At 39.0% G+C, this 21104-nt stretch overlaps 1 protein-coding gene across 8 annotated transcripts in view; it reads left to right on the forward strand.

Moving 5' to 3' along the window:
• Window positions 1-21104, forward strand: part of MTR (5-methyltetrahydrofolate-homocysteine methyltransferase) — a 52930-nt gene that overhangs the window by 18079 nt on the left and 13747 nt on the right. For 3 of the 8 annotated variants that reach the window (XR_012774779.1, XM_075495967.1, XM_075495968.1), the window contains exons 9-23: window positions 1505-1605; window positions 1958-2019; window positions 2880-2947; window positions 3235-3311; window positions 4385-4497; window positions 5931-6071; window positions 6734-6919; window positions 7511-7690; window positions 8698-8814; window positions 8915-9055; window positions 12205-12294; window positions 12911-13063; window positions 17413-17513; window positions 19549-19616; window positions 20483-20603. Coding sequence is in view for 4 of the 8 variants with exons in the window: in XM_075495967.1 (XP_075352082.1) it covers window positions 1505-1605; window positions 1958-2019; window positions 2880-2947; window positions 3235-3311; window positions 4385-4497; window positions 5931-6071; window positions 6734-6919; window positions 7511-7690; window positions 8698-8814; window positions 8915-9055; window positions 12205-12294; window positions 12911-13063; window positions 17413-17513; window positions 19549-19616; window positions 20483-20603 (1719 nt within the window). In the remaining 4 variants the exon portion in view is untranslated. Of the gene's footprint in view, window positions 1-1504; window positions 1606-1957; window positions 2020-2879; window positions 2948-3234; window positions 3312-4384; window positions 4498-5930; window positions 6072-6733; window positions 6920-7510; window positions 7691-8697; window positions 8815-8914; window positions 9056-12204; window positions 12295-12910; window positions 13064-13638; window positions 13894-17412; window positions 17514-19548; window positions 19617-20482; window positions 20604-21104 lie in introns of those variants that run through there. The other 5 variants (XR_012774782.1, XR_012774781.1, XM_075495971.1 and 2 more) reach the window with 4 other exon arrangements.

Genomic DNA, 21104 nt, shown 5'->3' on the forward strand with positions numbered 1-21104 from the left:
ATATATGCCCCCCCGCCCCTTGGATCTCAAGGATTTGTGATTCTGTCCAACAGAGGTGGACAGAGGTGGGGGTTGGTCTCTGGTCCCAGGTAACAAGTGATAGGACGAGAGGAAATGGCCTCAAGTTGCGCCAGGGGAGGTTTAGACTGGATATTAGGAAATTTTTCTTCACTGAAAGGGTTATCAAGCATTGGAAGAGGCTGCCCAGGGAAGTGGTTGAGTCGCCATCCCTGGAGGTATTTAAAGGACGTTTGGATGAGGTGCTTAGGGACATGGTGTAGTGGTGGTCTTGGTAGTGTTAGGTTTATGGTTGGACTCGATGATCTTAAAGGTCTTTTCCAACCTATACGATTCTGTGAAGTGAATTGGGCTGCAAGCATTTACTACTACTACCTGTGCAGTTACCAAGCCCTTGCCTACTCCTTGAAAACAGGATAAGAGTCAAAAACTGGTTTGTGCTCCTGGTCCTGTGCAGGGCTTTATTGCTTTTGACCTCTGGGAAACTAAGTGAGCATATGTGCACTTTGTTAACTTAGCTACCTCTGAGGCAGCCTCTGTGGCTCAGTTAGCTGGGAGAAGTGGCTGTTAGCCATTCCTGTTTCCGTGGGTTAGCTTGCATCCTCTCTGAGACCGTTATTCCAGGAAAGGAGAAAGCATTTTTTACGTCTTCCTCTTAGAGCAGCACTGTGAGTACCTTTTGAGTTTTGCAGTGCTTATAAGGTGGTTTCTAGAATGGTGCAGAGAGTTCAGGAAACATACGTAAAAGATCTCTTATGTACTTTCTGCAAGATAAATTTCCATTTTTAATATCTATGTAGACATTTTGAGTGCAAGTCACATTTATGTATCTGTCACTGAATGAAGGAAAACATGATTGTACCTCATATACTGGTAAAATTGTCTGAGAAGTTTATTCATGCAAAAATAGTTCTGCTGTAGTGCTGTCTAGGTTACTAAGATGTAGCAGATTCAGTTGTCCAAGCCTAGTGCTGCCACGAGGCATCTTGGGGGAGGCACTTGGTTTCTTCTAAGGTCGACATAATTTATGTATAATTTTAAAAGAAAATGATGAATTAGCGGCTTGAAGCAGGTCTTACTCTTTCAACCTTTTTCATACTTCTTCCTGTAGCACAAGGCTCCTTTCCAGTCTGTCATTCTCATTCCACTTGTTCTCTCTCTCACCTAGACAATACAGAGTCATCATATTGCTGCAGTTGCTGTCAAAATGCTGCCACTCCTCCTGGATTTTGAAATGAAATCTTCATTTACTGTTCCCAGTTCAATTCAGTCCAGTCCCCCTCTCCCTTGCGCTTTTCTTCCACCTGAGGGTTCTCCTTTTGCACAGTCTTGCTGTATTGATGATGATGATTAAAGAAATTGGAGATCAGGTTGGTTTTGTTGTAGATGATTGTGGGAGTTAGCAGTTGCCAGCACTAACATTTGTCTGTTTTGTCTGCAAAAGGTGTTTTTACTTCAAAATAACTTTTGAAAATTTATTTTCCAGTATCGGCTTAAATTGTGCTTTAGGGGCAGTTGAAATGCGACCATTCATTGAAACAATTGGAAAATGTACAACAGCCTATATCATCTGTTACCCCAACGCAGGTGTGTTGGTGCACATGTTCTTATGCTTGCAGGCAGGTGAAATGTAACTAAACCATTCCATCTCATTAGCAATAATAGAGTTGAATTAGCTTGAAAAGATGAAAAGATTTTACTATTAAAAAGAGATTAAGAATATTTTAAAATGCTGAAAGTAACTGTTGTTAGTTCTGTGACAGTGAACCCAGAATGCTTTCTTGCATGATTAATAATCTATTGAGTAATGATTGGAAGGGTGATGAGGCATTTTAGTCCTCATACAAGTGTAGCTACTTTAAATATGTCTTTTATGGAATTTAATTCTGTTCTTGTGGGCTTCAAACAAATTGTAATATTAGAAAAATTATGTTTCAAGGTCTTCCCAATACTTTTGGTGGTTATGATGAAACTCCAGAAGTGACTGCCAAGCATATAAAGGTATGAAATTCTTCTCGTGAATGTGTCATATCTGGCATACTAGTAGCCAAGAATTCTTTGCTTGTATTTTATGTGTATTTGTTACAGTACTGTGGTGTGGTGGGGTTTTTTCTTTGGTGTCGTGTCCCCCCCCGCCCCCCCCTTGATGGCTCTATATGTCACTTGGATTGTTATAGACAATTTGCTGAATGATAGTACTTTTGAGATACAAGGTTAGGAAAAACTACTTAGGAAACTCTGAAAACCTTAATTACTTTCATGTCCTACACTAAGTAGCTTTCCTGCAGCTTGATCTGTGGATGTTACTCATTTGCATTCCTATGTTCTTACTTTTACATTTGGGAATTGTTGAAAAAGCTGAGTGGTTTTTATGAATTGGCAGAATTTTATAGAGTTGTGTATATAGAAACCGCTGATGGGTGGTGGTGTTGCAGTGCACGGTGTCCTTCCACGTGCCACTTGATCTGTGCAAGACAGAACTGTGTGGCTGGAGCTGCAGTGTGTCAGCGAGAACACAGTAGCTGCGGCATATTACTTCCCTTTTATAATACAGTATGACTAGTCTTTTGTCCTCATCCAGGTTTTCATCTGGGGCTTCAGTATAAAATAGGTCAGTTTCAAATGTAGTTTCCTGAAATTAGGTGTTGAAATTGCTGGTTAGCCTTGGGAATCCACATCTCAAAACAAATCCTAAAGAGAAGGAATAGTACTGATGTTTTTTAATTTAATTTTTTTCTTCCGATTCCCCTGAATTGCTTAACATATGGAGAAAAAATAGATGTAAATATATAGCTAAAAACAATATATATAAGATGCATTTATTAACTTGAAACAAAATTCTCTTTCCCTCCCTTTTACAGAATTTTGCTTTGGATGGTTTGGTCAACATAGTTGGAGGTTGCTGTGGTACTACACCAGCACATATCAGGTACCTCATGAGATACAACTTTAGGTGCACTGGGAAGTAAATTAAGTGCTGCTTCTGTGGAGCAATATTCCATAGCTTGTCTTAGAGTTTCCTGAAAAGATGGATCATCTGGGAGTATGTTTTTGCCTTTGGCCACACAAAGTGAAACAAGCTAATTAGTCTTGTCTGCTACAGGGCTTAATTGGAGATGTAGGTATAAGTCTAGTATGTTCTGTTTGAATCTTGTCTGGAGTGGTTTAATTTTAATCGAAAACTTTACTCTTTACTTTTCTCTTCCTGTAACTCAGGAAAATTGCCGAAGCTGTGAAATTCTGTAAGCCTCGTGTTCCACCTTCTCTCTCTCAAGGATACATGCTGCTGTCAGGTAAAATGGAGTGTAACAGTTGAGCTTTATAACTCATGCTACCTTCCTTTATACATTTATTTGCTGTTTTCTGCTGACCAGAATGGCAGTATGAGTTTTATTACATTTTATTACAATCTTATATAATGTAAGCAAGCCAGCGTATTTTACTCTGCAAGTCTCAGACACTTTGTAATGGTGAGTGAGTATCTTCATCCTCACTTTGCAACAGGAGAGGGTTAAGCACAGAGACATCAGGTAATTTGACTGCAGTTGGTGGCAGAGCTGGGACGAGATCCTTGTTCACCTGCTGTGAGACAGCTGCCCTATGTTGCCTCAGATGTTGATCCAGTCATACTGGGACAGTGTTTCAGCAATACATCCAGGTCTAGAATGTCTTTTGTTTTAGCAAGGTCTAGATCTGTATGTTCCTCAGCCAAGGCCTTCTTTTAAGCCTCTGGGACATGTATCCAAGTAAAACAGTACCTTCTTTTTGGGCTGGTATTTTAATCTCGAAGTCAAATCAGTTTAGCATAAATTAAATAAATCATGGTTGGCCTGTGGTTTCATGCATTAGTTTATTCTATTCTGCTGTAAGGTTTGTTTGCCTCTGAGTTGCCTGCTACCCATGGGTCCCACTTGGCTTGTTTCTCTGAACTTGGGTGCACAGTTAAAAGTTGACCTTGTTTGTCAGTCAATTCAGTGGGCTTCTTCTCTGCTGGTGGTAGAGTCATGAGATAACGTAGTTGGAAGTTGAGAGGAGGTGTGTATGTGCGTACACAGAGATGCCCAAAGAATCATAGCTTTTCATCATTTTATATTGAACAAATTGGCTGTTATTTTGTGTGAGTTGGGTAAATTATTGACTGTCATTGAGGAAGGATAGAAACCTTTGGCATACATGTTGGAAGTTGTTTCATTGCATTTCTTTGCTAGTTACTCATTAGATTTGTGCACATCCTGCTGTGCTGAGAAATCACTATTCTTAAAGAGAGAGACATCTCTATTTCACAGTTTAGAAAAGGGCTTTTGTCTTTTTTACACGTTTTTTTCTTTTCTGTTTTTACAAATATGTTCAAAAATATCTTTTAAAGGTCTGGAGCCATTCAGGATTGGGCCATACACCAACTTCGTTAATATTGGCGAACGCTGCAATGTTGCAGGATCACGGAAGTTTGCTAAACTCATCATGGCAGGCAACTATGAAGTATATACTTTAACAATAATCTTTACAGCTAATGCTCTGATTTTTCATTGCTCCATTGCACTGTGTTATTGGTTGGTTGTTTTGCTGGCACAAAGCACAATTCTACACCAGTTACAAGAAGAAGAAAACAAGGAGAATTTACTTTCTCACTGTCCTTTGTTTCTGTGCTTACCAGCTCCTAATAAATTTGTGGGAAGGGTTTTACAAGGGTTTGTTTTGTTTTGTTTTGTTTTGTTTTTTTGACAAGTGTTACAGGAAACATGACTTTTCATTTTAAATTGTTACACAGCTGATGATGGTTTAGAAAATGTCCTGGTTGTGCTGTATCTAGGGGTGGATTTATAGAGGAGGGAGGAAGGAGAGGGGGTGTAATCCCTCCTTCCAACATGTGGGGTACATCTGACTTGGGATAGATTGTGCCACTGTGCAGCCCTCACTCTCCTTCCCTCCCTCTCCAATCCTGGTCAGCATTACAGTTGCATCTAATCTTTATATACTTTGATCACTGGCTTCAGCCTGCTACATGAGAGTTGCTACAGAAAAAGTTACTTAGAAGGTAATTGCTTTCTTGAAACAGCTGCAGGGCAGAAATGAAAAGGCTGGAGGACTCATTCTTTACTGGTGACTATTTGTTTGAATGTTACAGTAACCATTTATAAGTGGCATTTCTTGAGAGCTGAGGCTCTGCCCCAGAGTGTGCTCTGCTGGTGTAGTTGATGCAATCAAAATTAAAGCCTTAGTTTGTTTTTTAGGAAGTCTAACTCTTAAGCTCCTAGAAGTCGTGAAGCTGGTTAGACCTATTAGATAAAGAGAGCTTTAAACACAGGTTGTTGGTGACTGTGAACAACTAAAAACCTTTTTATTTTTTGTCTCCTCAGTCTGCAGAGTTACAAAAAAGAGAAAGCAAACAGACATCGATGTTCAGATAATTATGTGGGCCAGAGGAAAAACTTTAGTATTTCCTTCTTAGCACTTGGTGATTATTCTGCATCTGGAAAAAATGCCGAAAAACCTCCCAAAATTAAGTACTCTGTGTTATAAAACAGGAGAGCTTGTGATGCAAGACCCTTATTTCATACCATCACAGAGACTGTTTTCCTGTAATCTTGTGCAGTCAGAAGTCCTTGTTACTATGCAAATCTTAAATCATTCAATTAAGCGTATGACCAGCGGTGTAAAATCAGTGGCACTACCAGAACATTAGGTCTCTGGCATCATGTTTTTGTGGACAAGTTAGTTACCAGTTGTGCCATACTAACAGCTTTTGTATGTTGTTGTACATCACAGACCATTTCCTTATTCTCTTATGGAATGTCTTACAAATTTTTAAATTTTTGGCTGCATGCTCATTTTGGAGAAGTGAAATGTTATCTTGAGAATGACTAGGCTTTTTTCTACTGACTGTTGTTTTGGTTTTTGACTTTCTTCTTTAGGAAGCCCTGAGTGTAGCCAAATTGCAAGTTGAGATGGGGGCCCAGGTTCTTGACATCAATATGGATGATGGGATGCTGGATGGCCCTGCTGCAATGACCAGATTTTGTAATTTGATTTCTTCAGAACCTGATATTGCAAAGGTTGTAACTGAATCACTCCAAAGCACAATAAGGAATATTTTATTGAGTTGGAAATTGCCTTTCAGAAAATTTTGATATTGATTTATTTAGTAACCAGTTTAGGTGCTTAATAAGCAGATGTAGGTGTCCCCCAGGATGAAAAGGTACTGTTATAGGGAAGGCCTTTGAGGGAAACAGAGGCTTTAACAATTTCTGTCTGATTTCAGCTAGATATATGCCAGTCCTTTTCATTGGTTAGAAAAGCCGAATGCAGGTTCCTTTTGCAGCAGTTACGAGCCATAATCTATATATTGGCAGTGCATAACGGTATTGCTTTTCACAAAACTTAAAATTGCTATGGATATAGGGTAGTTTTAAAAGATACTTTTGCAAAGTGCATTCTCTAAAAATGAGTATCTAATTAGAAACACAAGACAATACAGGGAGAAGTAGAGGTTTCTGTATGATATGTGATGTAGTTGCCATAGAAGCTCTTCAGTTAAATTCGCTATGAGGTTTGCATTTAAAGCAAAGTGAATCTACAAATACCATCTGGAAACTTTTAATTCATAAGCGCTGATTAATATTGTGTGCATTTTTATGCCCAAATGGGCAAACAGCATGTGGAACTCTAATTCATAACTTGTATGTATTCCCCTGGCTTACTTCTCTGTTATTTACAGGTGCCATTATGCATTGACTCCTCAAATTTTTCAGTGATTGAAGCAGGTTTGAAATGTTGCCAAGGGAAATGCATTGTAAACAGCATCAGTCTGAAGGAAGGCCAAGAAGACTTTTTGGAGAAGGCAAGGAAAATTAAGCTGTATGGAGCAGCTGTGGTTGTCATGGCTTTTGATGAAATGGGGCAGGTGAGTGTCGCTTTAAAGGAGAGGTATTTTTCTTCTGGAGTGCAAGGCTTTCTTACTCTTGTGCAAGACAAAGTTGTTTTGTTTCATTGATGCAGGTGATTCAAAGAGGTCTATATAGTCTTAACAATAGTTTTGACCCTGATATGTAAGCATTTCTTATGGTGCTCACGTTTGAGGAATCCAAGTACTACTCTAAGTGTAGCTCTGCTAGCACAAGAGCGTGTCTTGCTGTTCAGCCACGCTGAACTCTTCCTTCCTTCATAGAAGATTTTTTTTTTAGTTCAGAAACAGAGTTTTGCATGAGAGTGGAATCTTTGTGAATTAATTTAGTTATGCCAAAAACCACATATTAAACTTTGCATAGGATGATGAAATGTTGGGGAACAAAACTAGTTTTTAATGAGTTGAGTCAAAACTCCAGGTACAAGTGTGGTGATATTTTTAATACAAAATTCTTTTATATAATCCTTTTCTAATATTTGTGATGTTCAGATTCTCAGTCTTGAGTCACTGGTACTGTAAATGATTTCTTGAGGGTTTATTTTTTGTGTTGTCTGTAAGTTTCATGTCAGAATTCTTTTTCTCCACTAGGCAACAGAAACAGAAACCAAGATTGCAATCTGTTCCAGAGCTTATCACCTTCTTGTGGAAAAAGTGCACTTCAATCCAAATGATATAATATTTGACCCTAATATTTTGACCATAGGAACTGGAATGGAAGAACATAACCTGTATGCCATGAATTTTATCAATGCTACTAAAACCATAAAAGTAAGTTGTAAGCTTATTTTAACTTGAAGTATTTTGCTGAGATTGCTTAAAACCCCAAACCACCACAAAACAGAAGGACACCCCCCACCCCCAAACAAAACCAACAAAACAGTGCTGCAAAATGATATGCATTTTAAATTAGCAAAGGGACTATTCCTCTGAATTGCAGCCATTCCCCAATATTGCTGTATTTCCAGTAGAACAACTTCAAATAATTCTATAAATATATTTCAGTCCATTATCTCTACTGTAAATATACTATATTAATTAAATAAGTTAACAATCACATTCACGTTCTAGCTAAAAGGACCTCTTTGAAGGTATGTGAAAGCTGCCTTTTTAAATTAATAAAATTTCTGTAACTGTGAAAGGGATTTGTGCAGTAACCTGACTTTTTATTTAGCCAAAATGTGTATAAGGAAGTACAGCAGTGAAGAGCATCACCTGAATACAGCCAAGGCAGCTGCACTGTTGTGTTTCACAAGGCAACTTGATTGGTCTGGAGATGCTCTGTCAGTAGCAGTCTGGGGCTTGAACACCCCACAGGCTATTTTGTCACCACAGGGCTTCTGGAAGGGAGGGTGCACCCTTGAGGTTAGGTGCTCAGCTACAGCCTGCTCCTGAGACATGCAAGCAAGGTTGGCTGCTCCTGTTTCCAGGGGAGTGGGGGATGGAAGAGCCGTAAGTAGGTCTGCATGGGGAAAATCTGGAATGCTGCTGTGGGAGGACTGATATGTTTAGAATAGCACCTATGACTATGGAAACCATGGTAGTTGCTTACACATAACTAGGCTGGATCTTTCCTTTTACTTGTATCTTTCTCTACAGATACTTGAATTGCTTTTTATGAATTTGAGTAACTAGAAGGATCTGGAACAGGGAAGAGAGAAAGGGTGCATAGCCAATGCACTGCAGCTCAGGGGACAACTGTTTTATGGACTGAATGCTTTGCTTGGATTTCCTTTTTGGAAAGCACTTTTCTAAAAATCTACGTGCAATTCCTATAGGAAACACTGCCAGGAGCCAGGATAAGTGGAGGTCTTTCCAATCTGTCTTTCTCCTTTCGAGGAATGGATGCCATTCGAGAAGCAATGCATGGGGTGTTCCTTTACCATGCGATTAAGGTATGATGTGCTTTTGGCTTCCATATAGTTTGCACTTGGCAGATGTGCAGTGCTATGTCTGACAGCCCTGGTTGGGGGATTCTGTATCGGTTTTTTTCAGTATGGCATGGACATGGGAATTGTGAATGCTGGGAATCTGCCAGTGTATGATGATATCCACAAGGAATTGCTACAGCTGTGTGAGAATCTAATCTGGAACAAAGATCCTGATGCAACAGAGAAACTTTTACATTATGCTCAGGTAACTTGAATTTTAAGCTTTGAATAGTAGCCAGCTTACTACCTGGGCTTTAACACCTCCCTGATGATAGTAGGTAGAACAGCCTATAAACTGCATGTGTCAATCTAGCAGTGGGTGTTAGAAGTTACTAATGATACTAGAAGTGATTCAGTTATTAATACAGAATAAAATGTGAACTCTGTGATAGATTGAGCCTCTCCAGTTTCATAGGCGCCTTGAAAGATCCTGCACCAGAGTTCTTCATATGCTTCAGAAGACCAAGCTGCATAGGCATTCTTTTTAAAAAAAACAAACCCCAAACCAATAACAAAAACTCCCCCCCCTCCCCCCCCCCCCAAAAAAAAAAAAAAAAAAAACAAACCAAAACCCTCACAAACAAACAAAAACCAGAAAAGGCCAACCCACAGCCGAAGCAGATCTTGGTGCTGGAGCTTAATTGACAAGTGCACCGTGGGAGACAAAAGAGTAAACCTGTCTCTCTGGTGGTAATGGTTTGCTTGGAGTATACGTAAAAAGTGAAGGAGTTGCTTGTGGTTCCTGGCTGTGCCATAGATTTCCAGTTCATGTAACTCATGTCAAGAGTGAGGATCAGCTATTTAGTGTTTTTGAGATGCTGAGATGACAGTGGTGATTAGACAAAGATTACATACCTGAAGGTTTCCAGATTATCAGCCATTAAAATGACTGGTGAAATCTGGTTCTGAACAGAACATAGAGCAAAAAACTCTCTGGGTTAGGTGGCTCTTAGATTTAAGTGCACAAGAAGGTTTGCATGCTCCTGGGGGTATTATTTCTGTGCACAGCTTCATTTGGTTTGTAGTTTGCCCTATGGTGGTGTGTGCTTTTTAGGAACAATGGCAACATGTTGAAAACCAGTACAGGAAGACTCTCCCTATCCCTTGTGCTTAGGCTATTTTAGATGGTGCTCTTAGTGTCTAAGCAATTCACCTGGGATTGATCTAGTCTGTATAAGCAGAGTTTTACCATTAGGGTATTCGGGGTTGCAGAAAGAGGAGGAAAAAAAAGAAGGGGAATTAGAAAGGGATTGCTTAAACAGTGTTTCTGCAGAAAGCAGAATGTGAATTTAAATGGAGCATGAAAAGTAGAACTGGAAGCAGATGACTACTCCTTCTAAGTCTAGAAGTTTGAGAAGCCACAGTTGGAATCTCTGCTCTTAGTCATGGCGGTGGTTTTATTGTGGGAGTAAAACAGCCCCCAACTGCAAAAAAGAGAGACACTCTCGATTCAAAACATCTTTAAAAGCTCTATTGAAATTTAACACAATATTACAATTTTCAGGTTTTCACTGGAGGTAAGCATCCTGATTTGGATTTCATCTTGGCTCTGGACAAATGTGAGAGTCCAAACAGATAGTCACTTACAGCCAGTGAGAAGGATTATTACATGAGGTTTTGGAGTTTGAGGCATATTTCAAAATATTTACTCAGACCTTCCTCTGATATAGTGGAATTGAATGGCTCTAAGTTCTTTTGTCTAATGGGTTTTTTTAACACAAAAGTGTATTCATCAGTCAGTAAGTGCATATATTATTTTTATTTCCAATTACTGCAGTTTATTCTGCACAAAGAACATAGAATGTGCAGTCCCATTTCAAGTATTGCACCTCTAATAGAGTGCCAGTGAAGTTTCCTCCTAGTTCCTTCAGGTGATAGTAGTAATGTACCTTGCCAGTTGTTTGAATGCTAGATCTGTGGGGAAAAATGAGGAACTTAATCCATGCAGGTTTAGGAGATCAGTCTTCATTTGAAGTTTGAGATTAAAGCAACATTTTCCATAAAGTGTATAGCTGCCGACATTCTCAAACTGAAACTTTGTCCCATTTATGGCAATGGGAGTTGTGCTTCCAAAGACAGTTTTTTTCATCCTCATCATGCAGTATAATAATCCCGTTTTTAAAGATCTGCATGTAGTGCTTGCCACTGTGGTCCCTGCTTGCCCACCCTACAGCTTCATGGCTTATTTTTAGGTTGGAATGGTTCCCTTGCTAAAGTGTCTGGCCAGAGGTTGAGGAGCACTTTGTACATTTTTATTGAATCATGGAAGGGCTGAGGTGGGAAGGGACCTCTGGAGATCATCTAGTACAACCCCCCTGCTCAGAGCAGGGTCAGCAAGAACAGGTTGCTCAGGGCCATGTCCAGTTGGGTTTTTAATATAACTAAGGACGGAGACTACAACCTCTCTGGGCAACATTTTCCTCCTCCTTTCATTCCCTTTGTACAAACTAGACCTATGAGTGGAATAAGGTTTGGCAACGAGAAGCTGTGAAGTTAGCTAACATTCATATAAACATGAATGAAAACTTGTTCTGGTTTCTGTTCTCATGAGTGAGATCTTGTTTCCATGACTTTTCCCATGGCTCTATCTTTAAGAACTTGCTGATGAGCACTCAGAAGTATAGGACGTTCGTAAGGACAGAAAGATGTCAGATTATGTGGAATAACCGACAGAGGAAAAGAAATTACTTGCCTGAAGTGTGCTGGTTGAAGTAATGGATAGCATGCTCTTCCACGAGCCTTCCTGGCGTGGGTGCTTACGAGCTTTTGTGCGTTGTGAAGCCCTTTCGGTCTTTGCCTTCATAGCAAAGGGGAGTGTGAGGCAAAGAGAGCATGCGAGGGTTTGGGACTGTCTATGTGCATGAGAAACAGTAGTTCTGTAGGCCGCCTGATTGAAAACACATCTGTGATATGGAATAACATAACCTATTCCAGCAGAAACTGAATTAGTGCCAAATTAATTAGCATTTTAAAATTAAGTGTAGTGTGTGGGCCAGGAATCAATTTAAATCACGTTCCCAGAAGTAAAACCCTTAGGATTAGTCATTTCATCATTTTTAAGAGCGTGAAAATTATTAAACTTCTCCCTCCTTTTTTTTTTTTTTAAACTTATTCTCTGTTTGTTTTGTTTACATCTTCATTGAGGTATATACTCTTTGGGATGTAGACCCCCTAAGTGTTTGCAGTACATCACAGGTGTTTGCAATATGATTTGCATGTATATAAAAAACCTTTTGGATAATCTAAAATTATTTTATGGGTCAGTACTTGAAATCATCCTCACTTTTCTACAAGTAAAGTCTGTAGGTGTACTTTTTGTGCTTGCAAGCTTTTATGGATGTCTTTCCTCTTCAGAATCACGCCCAAGGAGGAAGAAAAGTTGTACAGACCGATGAGTGGCGGAAAAGGTCTGTGGAGGAAAGGCTGGAATATGCTCTCATAAAGGTGAATCTGTGCAGAAAATTGTCCTACCCGTCAGGTCTCAGAGACAAGATCTCAGTGCAGACTTTAAGGGACATCTTTGGCTTTAAAAATCCTTCAACTGCTATTCTTTTAAAAGCTATTAATTAAAAATATATTTAATTAACTTTAATAACAGAGAAAATTGGTGATTTGTCTCTAAACTTCACAAGATGAAGTCTTTGACCCTTAATATTTTGTTCCACTAGTATTGGTAGTAACATAACTGCTTTTACTTTCTAACATACTGCTTTTACTTTCTAGGGGTTTTTTTGGTCCTTTAACAGTACTGCACTGAGTGGCAGTTGTGCTGAGGAAGCAGTCTTTGAATGTTTAGTTTTTCTTATGACACGGTTAAGAAAAACAAACCAACCTGTTAATACTGGGGACTGTTGCTTTGAATAACTTTATGTGCCTAAGAACTACAGGGTTTTGTTTCCTAAGAAAACCTATTTTAAATACACATTTGAGGTATTGTTAAAGACTAGCAGTATCTAAAGTATCTGTTTGTACTTTCATTGTGATTTTTTTGGGTGGAGAAGGCAACTAAATAAAAGCTGTATTTCTAGCAAGGTAAAAGCTTCTCAATTTTTTTTCCCAGGGCATTGAGAAGTATGTCACTGCAGATACAGAAGAAGCAAGATTAAATCAGGAAAAATACCCTAGACCTCTAAATATAATTGAAGGGCCTTTGATGAATGGGATGAAAATCGTTGGTGATCTTTTTGGTGCTGGAAAGATGTTTCTGCCTCAGGTAATGGAAAGTAATTTCATATATTTTCCTATTTTGCAAAAACTAACTTTGTAAACTATAGCCAAAAAGTTCTGTGCTGGCTGTTTTTTCAGATATAGCACGTGAACTGTGAAAATTCAGGTGCTGCTAAGAAGCAGCCCTATTTTTTCTTTACTTTGGAACTTGACTTTCTTTATGTAGTTTTACATGTTTGTTTCCTTTCTTTCTGAGTGTTTTTGCTTTATTTGAAATGCAGTTTTAAGTCTGAGCCCGTGAAAAAGGGCAAGAGAGAAAAAAGATCCAAATAAATATTGCTGTGTTTAGCACTTTCCAAGTCTAGGCCTGTTTGTACCTTCCAATTCTGTTGTGAGTGGTCCGAAAGGTTGTACTGTGAAAGCAAGTGTCATGTGTAGACCCTTAGGCCAGTAGGGCCAGCAGCCTGCTACCACAGAATGCTCTGCAAAGCTGGAATCTGGGTTTGCAAATAAAGTTTTGTTTATTTTTTGAATGGGTATAAAAGAAAGCTATGAGAAATCTGAGGCTATTCCTATATGTGATCTTTATTGTTTATTTCCCCCCCCTCTGTTTCTATGCAGGTGATAAAGTCTGCTCGAGTTATGAAGAAAGCAGTTGGCCACCTTATTCCCTATATGGAAAAAGAAAGAGAGGAAGGGCGAGCCGAACGAGGCAGCATGGAGGAAGAGGCAAGACGCAGTCCTCTGTGCTGTAACTCTTTCATAGCATGCCATGACAAAAATTGAAATTATTTTTTGCTAATGACATTTATTCAGCTTTCATGCTGGAGAGTTGACGCAGTCATATGGAAACTGACAGTCTTGGCATAATTTGAAGTAGGTCTGAAATTCATAAAGTGCAGATTTTGTGGAACTCTGCTTGGTGTGTGCCTAAGCTGTTGTCACAAGTTTCCTGAAGAATACCATAAGCCTTTGTAGGCCCCTTACACCGGTGTTACTTATTTCTTGTATTTTTGTGGGCATTTAATTCTAGTATTATTTATTTGTGGTACTTCTAACTTTATGGCAAATGTTGCCATTTGCTTCTACTACTTCTGCCCTCTGTGAACTATGGAACTCCCTTTTGCATGTTCAAAGCCTGTCACCATGGTTCTCTTTATTCAACTCTTCCCTTCCCCCTAGCCCTGACCATTCTCCCACCTAAACAAACCCGATTCTTCCATCCTTCTTCTTCGTAGATTGTGACTTCAAGACCTCTTGTTATGATAGAATAGTATGCTCATTGCATGTGTAGCCATGACCAAGTTGCAGGGGACAAGTGTTTATGAAAACAGGGTCTGAATGTAGTTGTCTTTTCATATGTGTGTTTTTCCACCAGTTTCTGGAGACTACTTTTTATGTAATATATAAAATATGTATAATTGAAAATATCCAGTGATTTTCAGATCCTTGTGGGCTTTTCCTTTATAGCATTTCCTGTTTCACAGCCAACAGTTGGTGATGCCTGAGAATAGTTTTATCAGCTACCTATGCATATATTTGAAGTAATTTCTTCCAAATTTGGCTAATGGAATATTTGATAGGAGCATTGGAGGATGAAGGTATAGGTTGTCCCTCGTTTCTCCGTACTGACAAGATTCTATTCCGTAGAAAAAGAGAGTTCAGATGAATTGGACAACATCCCCTTTTAAATACTCACGTCTGCTGTTTCCTACTATATTTATAATGTGATAGGTGCTTACAGTTTTGGTTGTTAAATATTTTTCTTTTTCTCTTGTCCTAGTCTGACTATCAAATTTAGGTTTGATGTACATCTACTCTTCTTTAGCCCTGTGGAACCTTACCTTGTTTTCATGAATTCTCAGAGACAATGGCTATTATCAGAATCTGGTATTTAACACACACATAAAAAGGAAGAATAGCAGAATTTCTCTAAACTGTGATATTTGTGTATTTCCTTTCATTTCCCTTCTGTGGATTTTTGAATGGTTCCTAATTCTTCCCTTGAAATCTTCTTACACTGTATCTTTCCATTTGCTGTGGATCTGTTGTGTGATTGTCGGGCATAAATGTAATGAATACAGCAAATAATTTAGAAAGAAAAATGACCTGATAATCAAACCTGACTAATCTTAACGGAAGAAGGAGAATGCGTACTCTCTTTTCCCATGCTGTTTCTGGATGTGAAGAAGGTGTCTTCTCTCCAGTATCTCAAGTGGATCTGTTCTCTGGCTGTCATGAGTCACCTTTCTATGTGTCATCTCTGTCCTGCTCATGCTGTTCTTTTTTATTTTAATTCAGCTGACAATGCCAGTATTTGGCACCTTCTGGTTTGTTCTGATGCTATTTGAAGTCAGTGAAAATCATTACTCCATTGCTTCCACTAGCACTGGATTAGGATCTACTGTGAACCCTCTGGCACTTAATTCTCTGGCTAAAAAGAAGTGTGAGAGGTTAATAAAAATACAGCAAGCACTCTGAAGAGATCGTGAGAGATTCTGTGTGGCTGAGGAGAGCAGGATGGAAAAAGTAGGGCTTCTGTCCTCCTGTTTCCTCTACCTTCTGCGGGGCAAGGGATGTAGTGCCTTCCTCTTAAAAAAAAATGTTGTCACTGTATAGAGAATTGGTGACAGAGGAAAAAACAGCTGCATCTGTCTCCAAGGTTAGATGTTGACTTGAAGGAAAATGATTTGCAGACTCTGGTAGCTGATCCGTCTGATGTTACCCAGGCTACTGTAACCTCCAGGACAGTTTTAGTCACAGACTGCCAGGAAATGCAAAGTGTTGATAGTTACATTTGAGGATAAATAGCTGTGGCTGTGGATCTCTATCACGATTAAAAAAAAGAAGCCCGTTGGATGTGTGCCCAGAACTTGAGGACCTCCTTGCTCGAGACAATTGAAATCACAGTGTGCCCTAAATAGGGTTTATTTAAAATAGCGTGTGTTCTGGCCCATGTTGTTTGCTGCCCAGCACAGATTTTCCTTCTTATGTGCAAATCCAGTTTGTTTGGTTGTTTTTTTCTTGGATATCAATCACTAGTTAAATCATCAGCAGTTATTGGGTATGATGCATGTGGGCAGTACTTCTTGTTCCTCCCCCAGTCCTTGATAAATCTCTTTCCCAGTTTTCTCTCACGTTCCAGCAGTATATTTTCAGCTGCAAGTTTTTTTATTGACGTACTGAGATGGCTGACTTACAGACCTCCATTTTGCCTTCTCTGTTCCCCAGTCTTCTGCAAAACAGGAGCACTGGGGAGATAATAGATTTTAGTAAACAGCAGCATTGTGGGAATCCAGGGATTTTATTCAACAAATGTATTAGGACCATGGGAAATGCTAGTATCACTCTTGGTAATATATAAAGTTTTTCCCCCCAGAAAATTGCAACTACAGAAAGCAATTTAGGTTCATGAAGTAGAGAGCTACTTGATACTGTCCAGAAAGATAACATGCTTCATAGAAGGATCTAATCCTCCAGTTCTGCCATCTGCAAAGGAGATGAGACAGTGGCTGGAAAAATATTTTGTAGTTTCACATAGAATATGCTCAGGTTTCCACTTTATTTAAATTCTGTGCAATTTAAGTAGTCTGTTACTGGCATCTGATCCTGCACCAATTCAAACATGGCACTGTGATAGCCTGGAGCTGCTCCAAATGACAACACTGATTATACAACTAAAAAATGTATCGCAAAGGCCTGTGTCCTGGTGGAGAATTGCTATAGGAAGTTCCACTGCTGCCCTGCTGGTAGGGCCCCTTTGTCAGGGCTGAGTGCCGTCTAGCCTAGGACCAGTTTCTGACAGTACGGCTTCCCTTCTTCAGGGAGATCCTTTATCCAGCCTGTTTGTTCAGCTTGGTAGTCTGAAGTAGCCTGATCACTGCACTGAAATGTCTCCCTTGCTATTCATGTTGCATAAAAAATTAGTCTCTTCTGCTTTTGCTAATTCCTCTCATTCTTCTCAGCATTGCATTGAAAGATTGTTCTTGATGCGTAAACAGGTGTGTAATTATGAGTGTTCATGTGCTTTTGTTCTAACTCTTTATTGGCGAGGTTTATATTTGGAGCAGAGGTACCTTAGGAGTTCAGTTATTGCTCTGCACAAAATGCTATCCAGATCTGAAATTTTTTATCTGCTGCTTTGTTTTTTTAAACACAGATTTTTGAGTAACTTGTGTGCAATTTGCAAGAATAATTTGTGTGCAACTTTGTGTTACTTGGATCTTTTAACATAGTTTTTAATATTGACTATGTTACCTCTACTATGCTTTGCAATTGCTTGTACTACAATAGGAGTCTCCGGTCATGAATTAGGATTGCACTGTTGAAGGATCTGTGCAAACATACTGAGGCTTCCGAGTAATTTAACTCTTGTGTTATTTGTTCAACTTTCAGGATCCATATCATGGTACAATAGTACTAGCAACTGTGAAAGGAGACGTACATGATATCGGCAAGAACATTGTGGGAGTCGTTCTGGGCTGCAACAACTTCAGGTAAAGAGACTAATATTGGGTAGCTGGGAACACAACTGTATAAGGCTAGCTAATAATATTAGGCTAGCTGCAGCTGTGGTGATAAAAGGTGGGCATTTCTTGGGAACTGTCCTCTGTTCCCCAAGCCGTGATTGGGAACACAGATCATACCAGCTATTACTAATGGGGTGGCAAGAGGGAGTATAGCCTTCTCTAATACTTTTTTCCTAATAAATTGGCATCTGAGGTGAATACAGTTTAACATCAACTGAAACGTAGATGAGAGCATCAGTTTTTGTATTTGTTTTATATTAGTTAAATATATTAAGTGTAATGTCTTAAACGTAAAAGTATAATGTCTGAAGAAATCAGATACAACAATTGTAGTAGGCAAGACTACGCGTGGGTTGTGTGCTGTGTTGGGAAAAAGGAAGTCTTGTAAGATTCAAATGAACCTTTGAATATGTTTTTCAAGCTGTTTGTTAACTATGAGGTGTTAAAAGCTCATGGGGGTATGTTTTTGTTAAATAAGAGATGAGATTCTCATCCTGTTTCTGAGCTTCAAAAGACAGAACTTCAAGAAAAGTCAGCTCTTTCAAGGCCTGTGTACATGCAGCAGGGTTGGCAACAGTGTTGGAATGAATGGTCATGTTTCCATCAGAGCCCTTTGTCAAGTGTCTGTCAAATGTTGCGCAAAGCTGAACCTGCTTTGGAACTCTTACTGTTCATTCCTTTAGTTTTGTTTTTGACTTGGGGCTGTAATTTGCTCTAAAAACAGCCAAAATGATCTCTTTATTTTAAAACACAGAGCGTTGAAGCCAGTAGCAGTGCTGTGTATATGCAGTATATTCCATTTCATTATCTCTTGAAATTCTGTTGATTGGTTTCAGGCTTTCTTGAGCTTTATTTAGACTTACTGAACTGAAGCCATAGTGTTTTCTGTCACCATGAGTATGAGTGAGGCTGAATGCCACCCCAGCCTGCTAGGTTCATACTTGAAAAAAATAAAAACCTTGGCAATGGCTAGGGTTAATAGGAATAAAATGCTAGCAAGGGAAGTGCAGTGTGTCATTTCATAAAATGTATGCTTTAATAAGACAAAAAAACCCCTTGATGTGAATCATTTTATGTTCCTGACATAAGATACGATGTCCACAAAACCTTTTTGTATTGTCCAAATAACTTCAGAAATGCCACTGCTGTTGCTTAACCGTGGTAGGCAGTTAACCCTGGTAGGCCATTCACTCATTTCCACCCAGCCAACCTCAGTGGGATGGGGAAAGAGGAAAGGAAGAATAAAAGCAAGAAAAATTGTGGGTGGAGATAGAAAATGTTTAATAAGTGAAGGAGAAGTGGAAGAAAAGAGAAAGAAAAAACAAAACAAGTGATGCTAAGGCAATCACTCACCACTTCCCATGGTGTGACTGATGCCTAGCCAGTTCCTGAGCAAAAGATGGCTAAGCCCCGCTAAACCCCTTCCTCTCCCTTTTTATGGCTGAGCATGACATCATATGCCATGGAATATTTCTTTGGTTAGTCTGGGTCATCTGCCTGGTTATGTCTACTCCCAACCTCTTGTGCACCCCCCAATCTATTCCCTGGGGGGTTAGAGTGAGAAACGGAGAAGGTCTTGATGCTGGACAAACGCCGTTCATCAATAGTTAAAACATTAGTGTGTTTTCAGCATTGTTTTGATCACAGATCTAAAACACAGCACCATACCAGCTGCTATGAAGAAAATTAACTCCATCTCAGCCAGACTCAGTACAACCACAAATTTTTTTTTTTTTTTAAAGAAAAGCCTCTAACACTTGAATTTTCTTAACTACTATATCATCTGAACTCTGATGTATTGAAGATTTTGCCACACTCAGAGGTATTTCCTATATTAAAATTCCCAACAGAGGTCTTGAGAGAAACAAACAAACAAATAAAAATCTCGATTTTAACTTCAGTTTTAGGTCAGTCGTTTACAGTGAGAGCAATGTATTTGCCCTTTAGCAGAAATTTGACCTGTTTTTTAAAGAATCTTGTGTCATCTCACTTCTTTTCACAGAGTTATTGATTTAGGAGTCATGACTCCATGTGATAAGATATTGAGAGCTGCTGTTGAGAACAAAGCAGGTATAGAGAGATTTTGTTAGTACTCCTGAATTGTTTGATTTTAAACCCCGCTCGCATTTTTTATTGCTACTCATCGCATTCCTATGCTGTCTATGATTTGGTCAGACTACCTTCAGATAAATCAGAACTTTTGCATTAACAATAGTAATTATTTAGTATTTGGCACTTCTGTGAAACTTAGCCCGAGGAACTGAAAACCTATATAAAAAGGACAACTCCAAGAGGGGTGTTTTAGTATTTGTTTTACAGATGGATAAATGGAGACTTGGAAGGGTTAAATAACTTCGAGTTGGGTCTTAAATCAGTAAAAGAACTTGGCATTCAGCCTGCCAGATCAGTGAGTGTGAAATCAGGAATGAATTGTTCTAATAAATAATAAACTTTCCGAAACAAGTTACAGTTGCTTTGAAACAGTCTATTGCATCTTGGAAAAGATTAATTGTCTGGAACATAGGTGGTGAAGTTCGAAAGCATTTGCTGTTTCTAAGAGCAGAGCTTATAATTATTTTGTCTTATTTCCCTCCTCAGTGCCGAACTTCTGAGGTTTGAAGCTTGCTAATCAGAAGTACTGTACATTTATTGCTGAAACTAGAGCAGTAGGTGTTCAGCAGCTGTGAAGACTGTTTGAGAAATATCCTAAACTGGGGATTTGGAATCACATTCATTCTTGGAAAGCTTTCACTTTCTAATTAGGTCAAACTTCGCTTCTAGACTAGCAACTACCCTGCTTTTTAGCTCACTATTTTCTATCTGATGCATGAAGCTATCTGATGTGTGAAAGAAATGCTTTCTGTAATAATTTCTGTGTCTTTCTAGAGTGGATTTGCTAAACCTTTTGTGTATATGTGTTTGTAAATTTGCAATAGATATAATTGGCCTATCTGGTCTCATCACCCCTTCTTTGGATGAAATGATTTTTGTCGCCAAGGAAATGGAGAGATTGGCAATAAAGATTCCTTTGCTGATTGGAGGAGCAACTACTTCTAAGTAAGATATCTCAGCTGGGAAGATGGGGAATGTGTATGAAAATAGTGTTAATCAGGGAAAAAGAAAATTTATAGCCATTTCTCTCTCCCTTTCCCTCATTTTCCCCCAACACACATACTGGTATGTATATACTTAACACTAAAAGTTATTTCTTATATCAGAAGTCCTAGAATATAGAGGTAAAATGTAATTGGGACACAACAAATAATGGACATATTAAACACTTCATTTTTGCAAGTGTATATTTTATGTGGAGGTATTATCTTTCCTTCTAAAAGTTCACGCACATATGCATATGAATACAGTTCTGTTCTTCTAAGGGGTTGAATGATCTGTTCTGATTCACCAAAGCATTCTGAAAATACAGGATTTTGAGACTAGAAATGATCATGTCAACATCAGAGAGCTGTTATCTTTAAGAAAGTTAATGTATTTTCATGAATCACTGTTCAGCACTGTGCTGATTGGGTTGAGACCCCAGTCCTGTTGAAGCAGGCTGAT

Source organism: Mycteria americana, chromosome 3 (genome assembly GCF_035582795.1).
Source record: "Mycteria americana isolate JAX WOST 10 ecotype Jacksonville Zoo and Gardens chromosome 3, USCA_MyAme_1.0, whole genome shotgun sequence".
Classification (NCBI taxonomy): Eukaryota; Metazoa; Chordata; class Aves; order Ciconiiformes; family Ciconiidae; genus Mycteria; species Mycteria americana.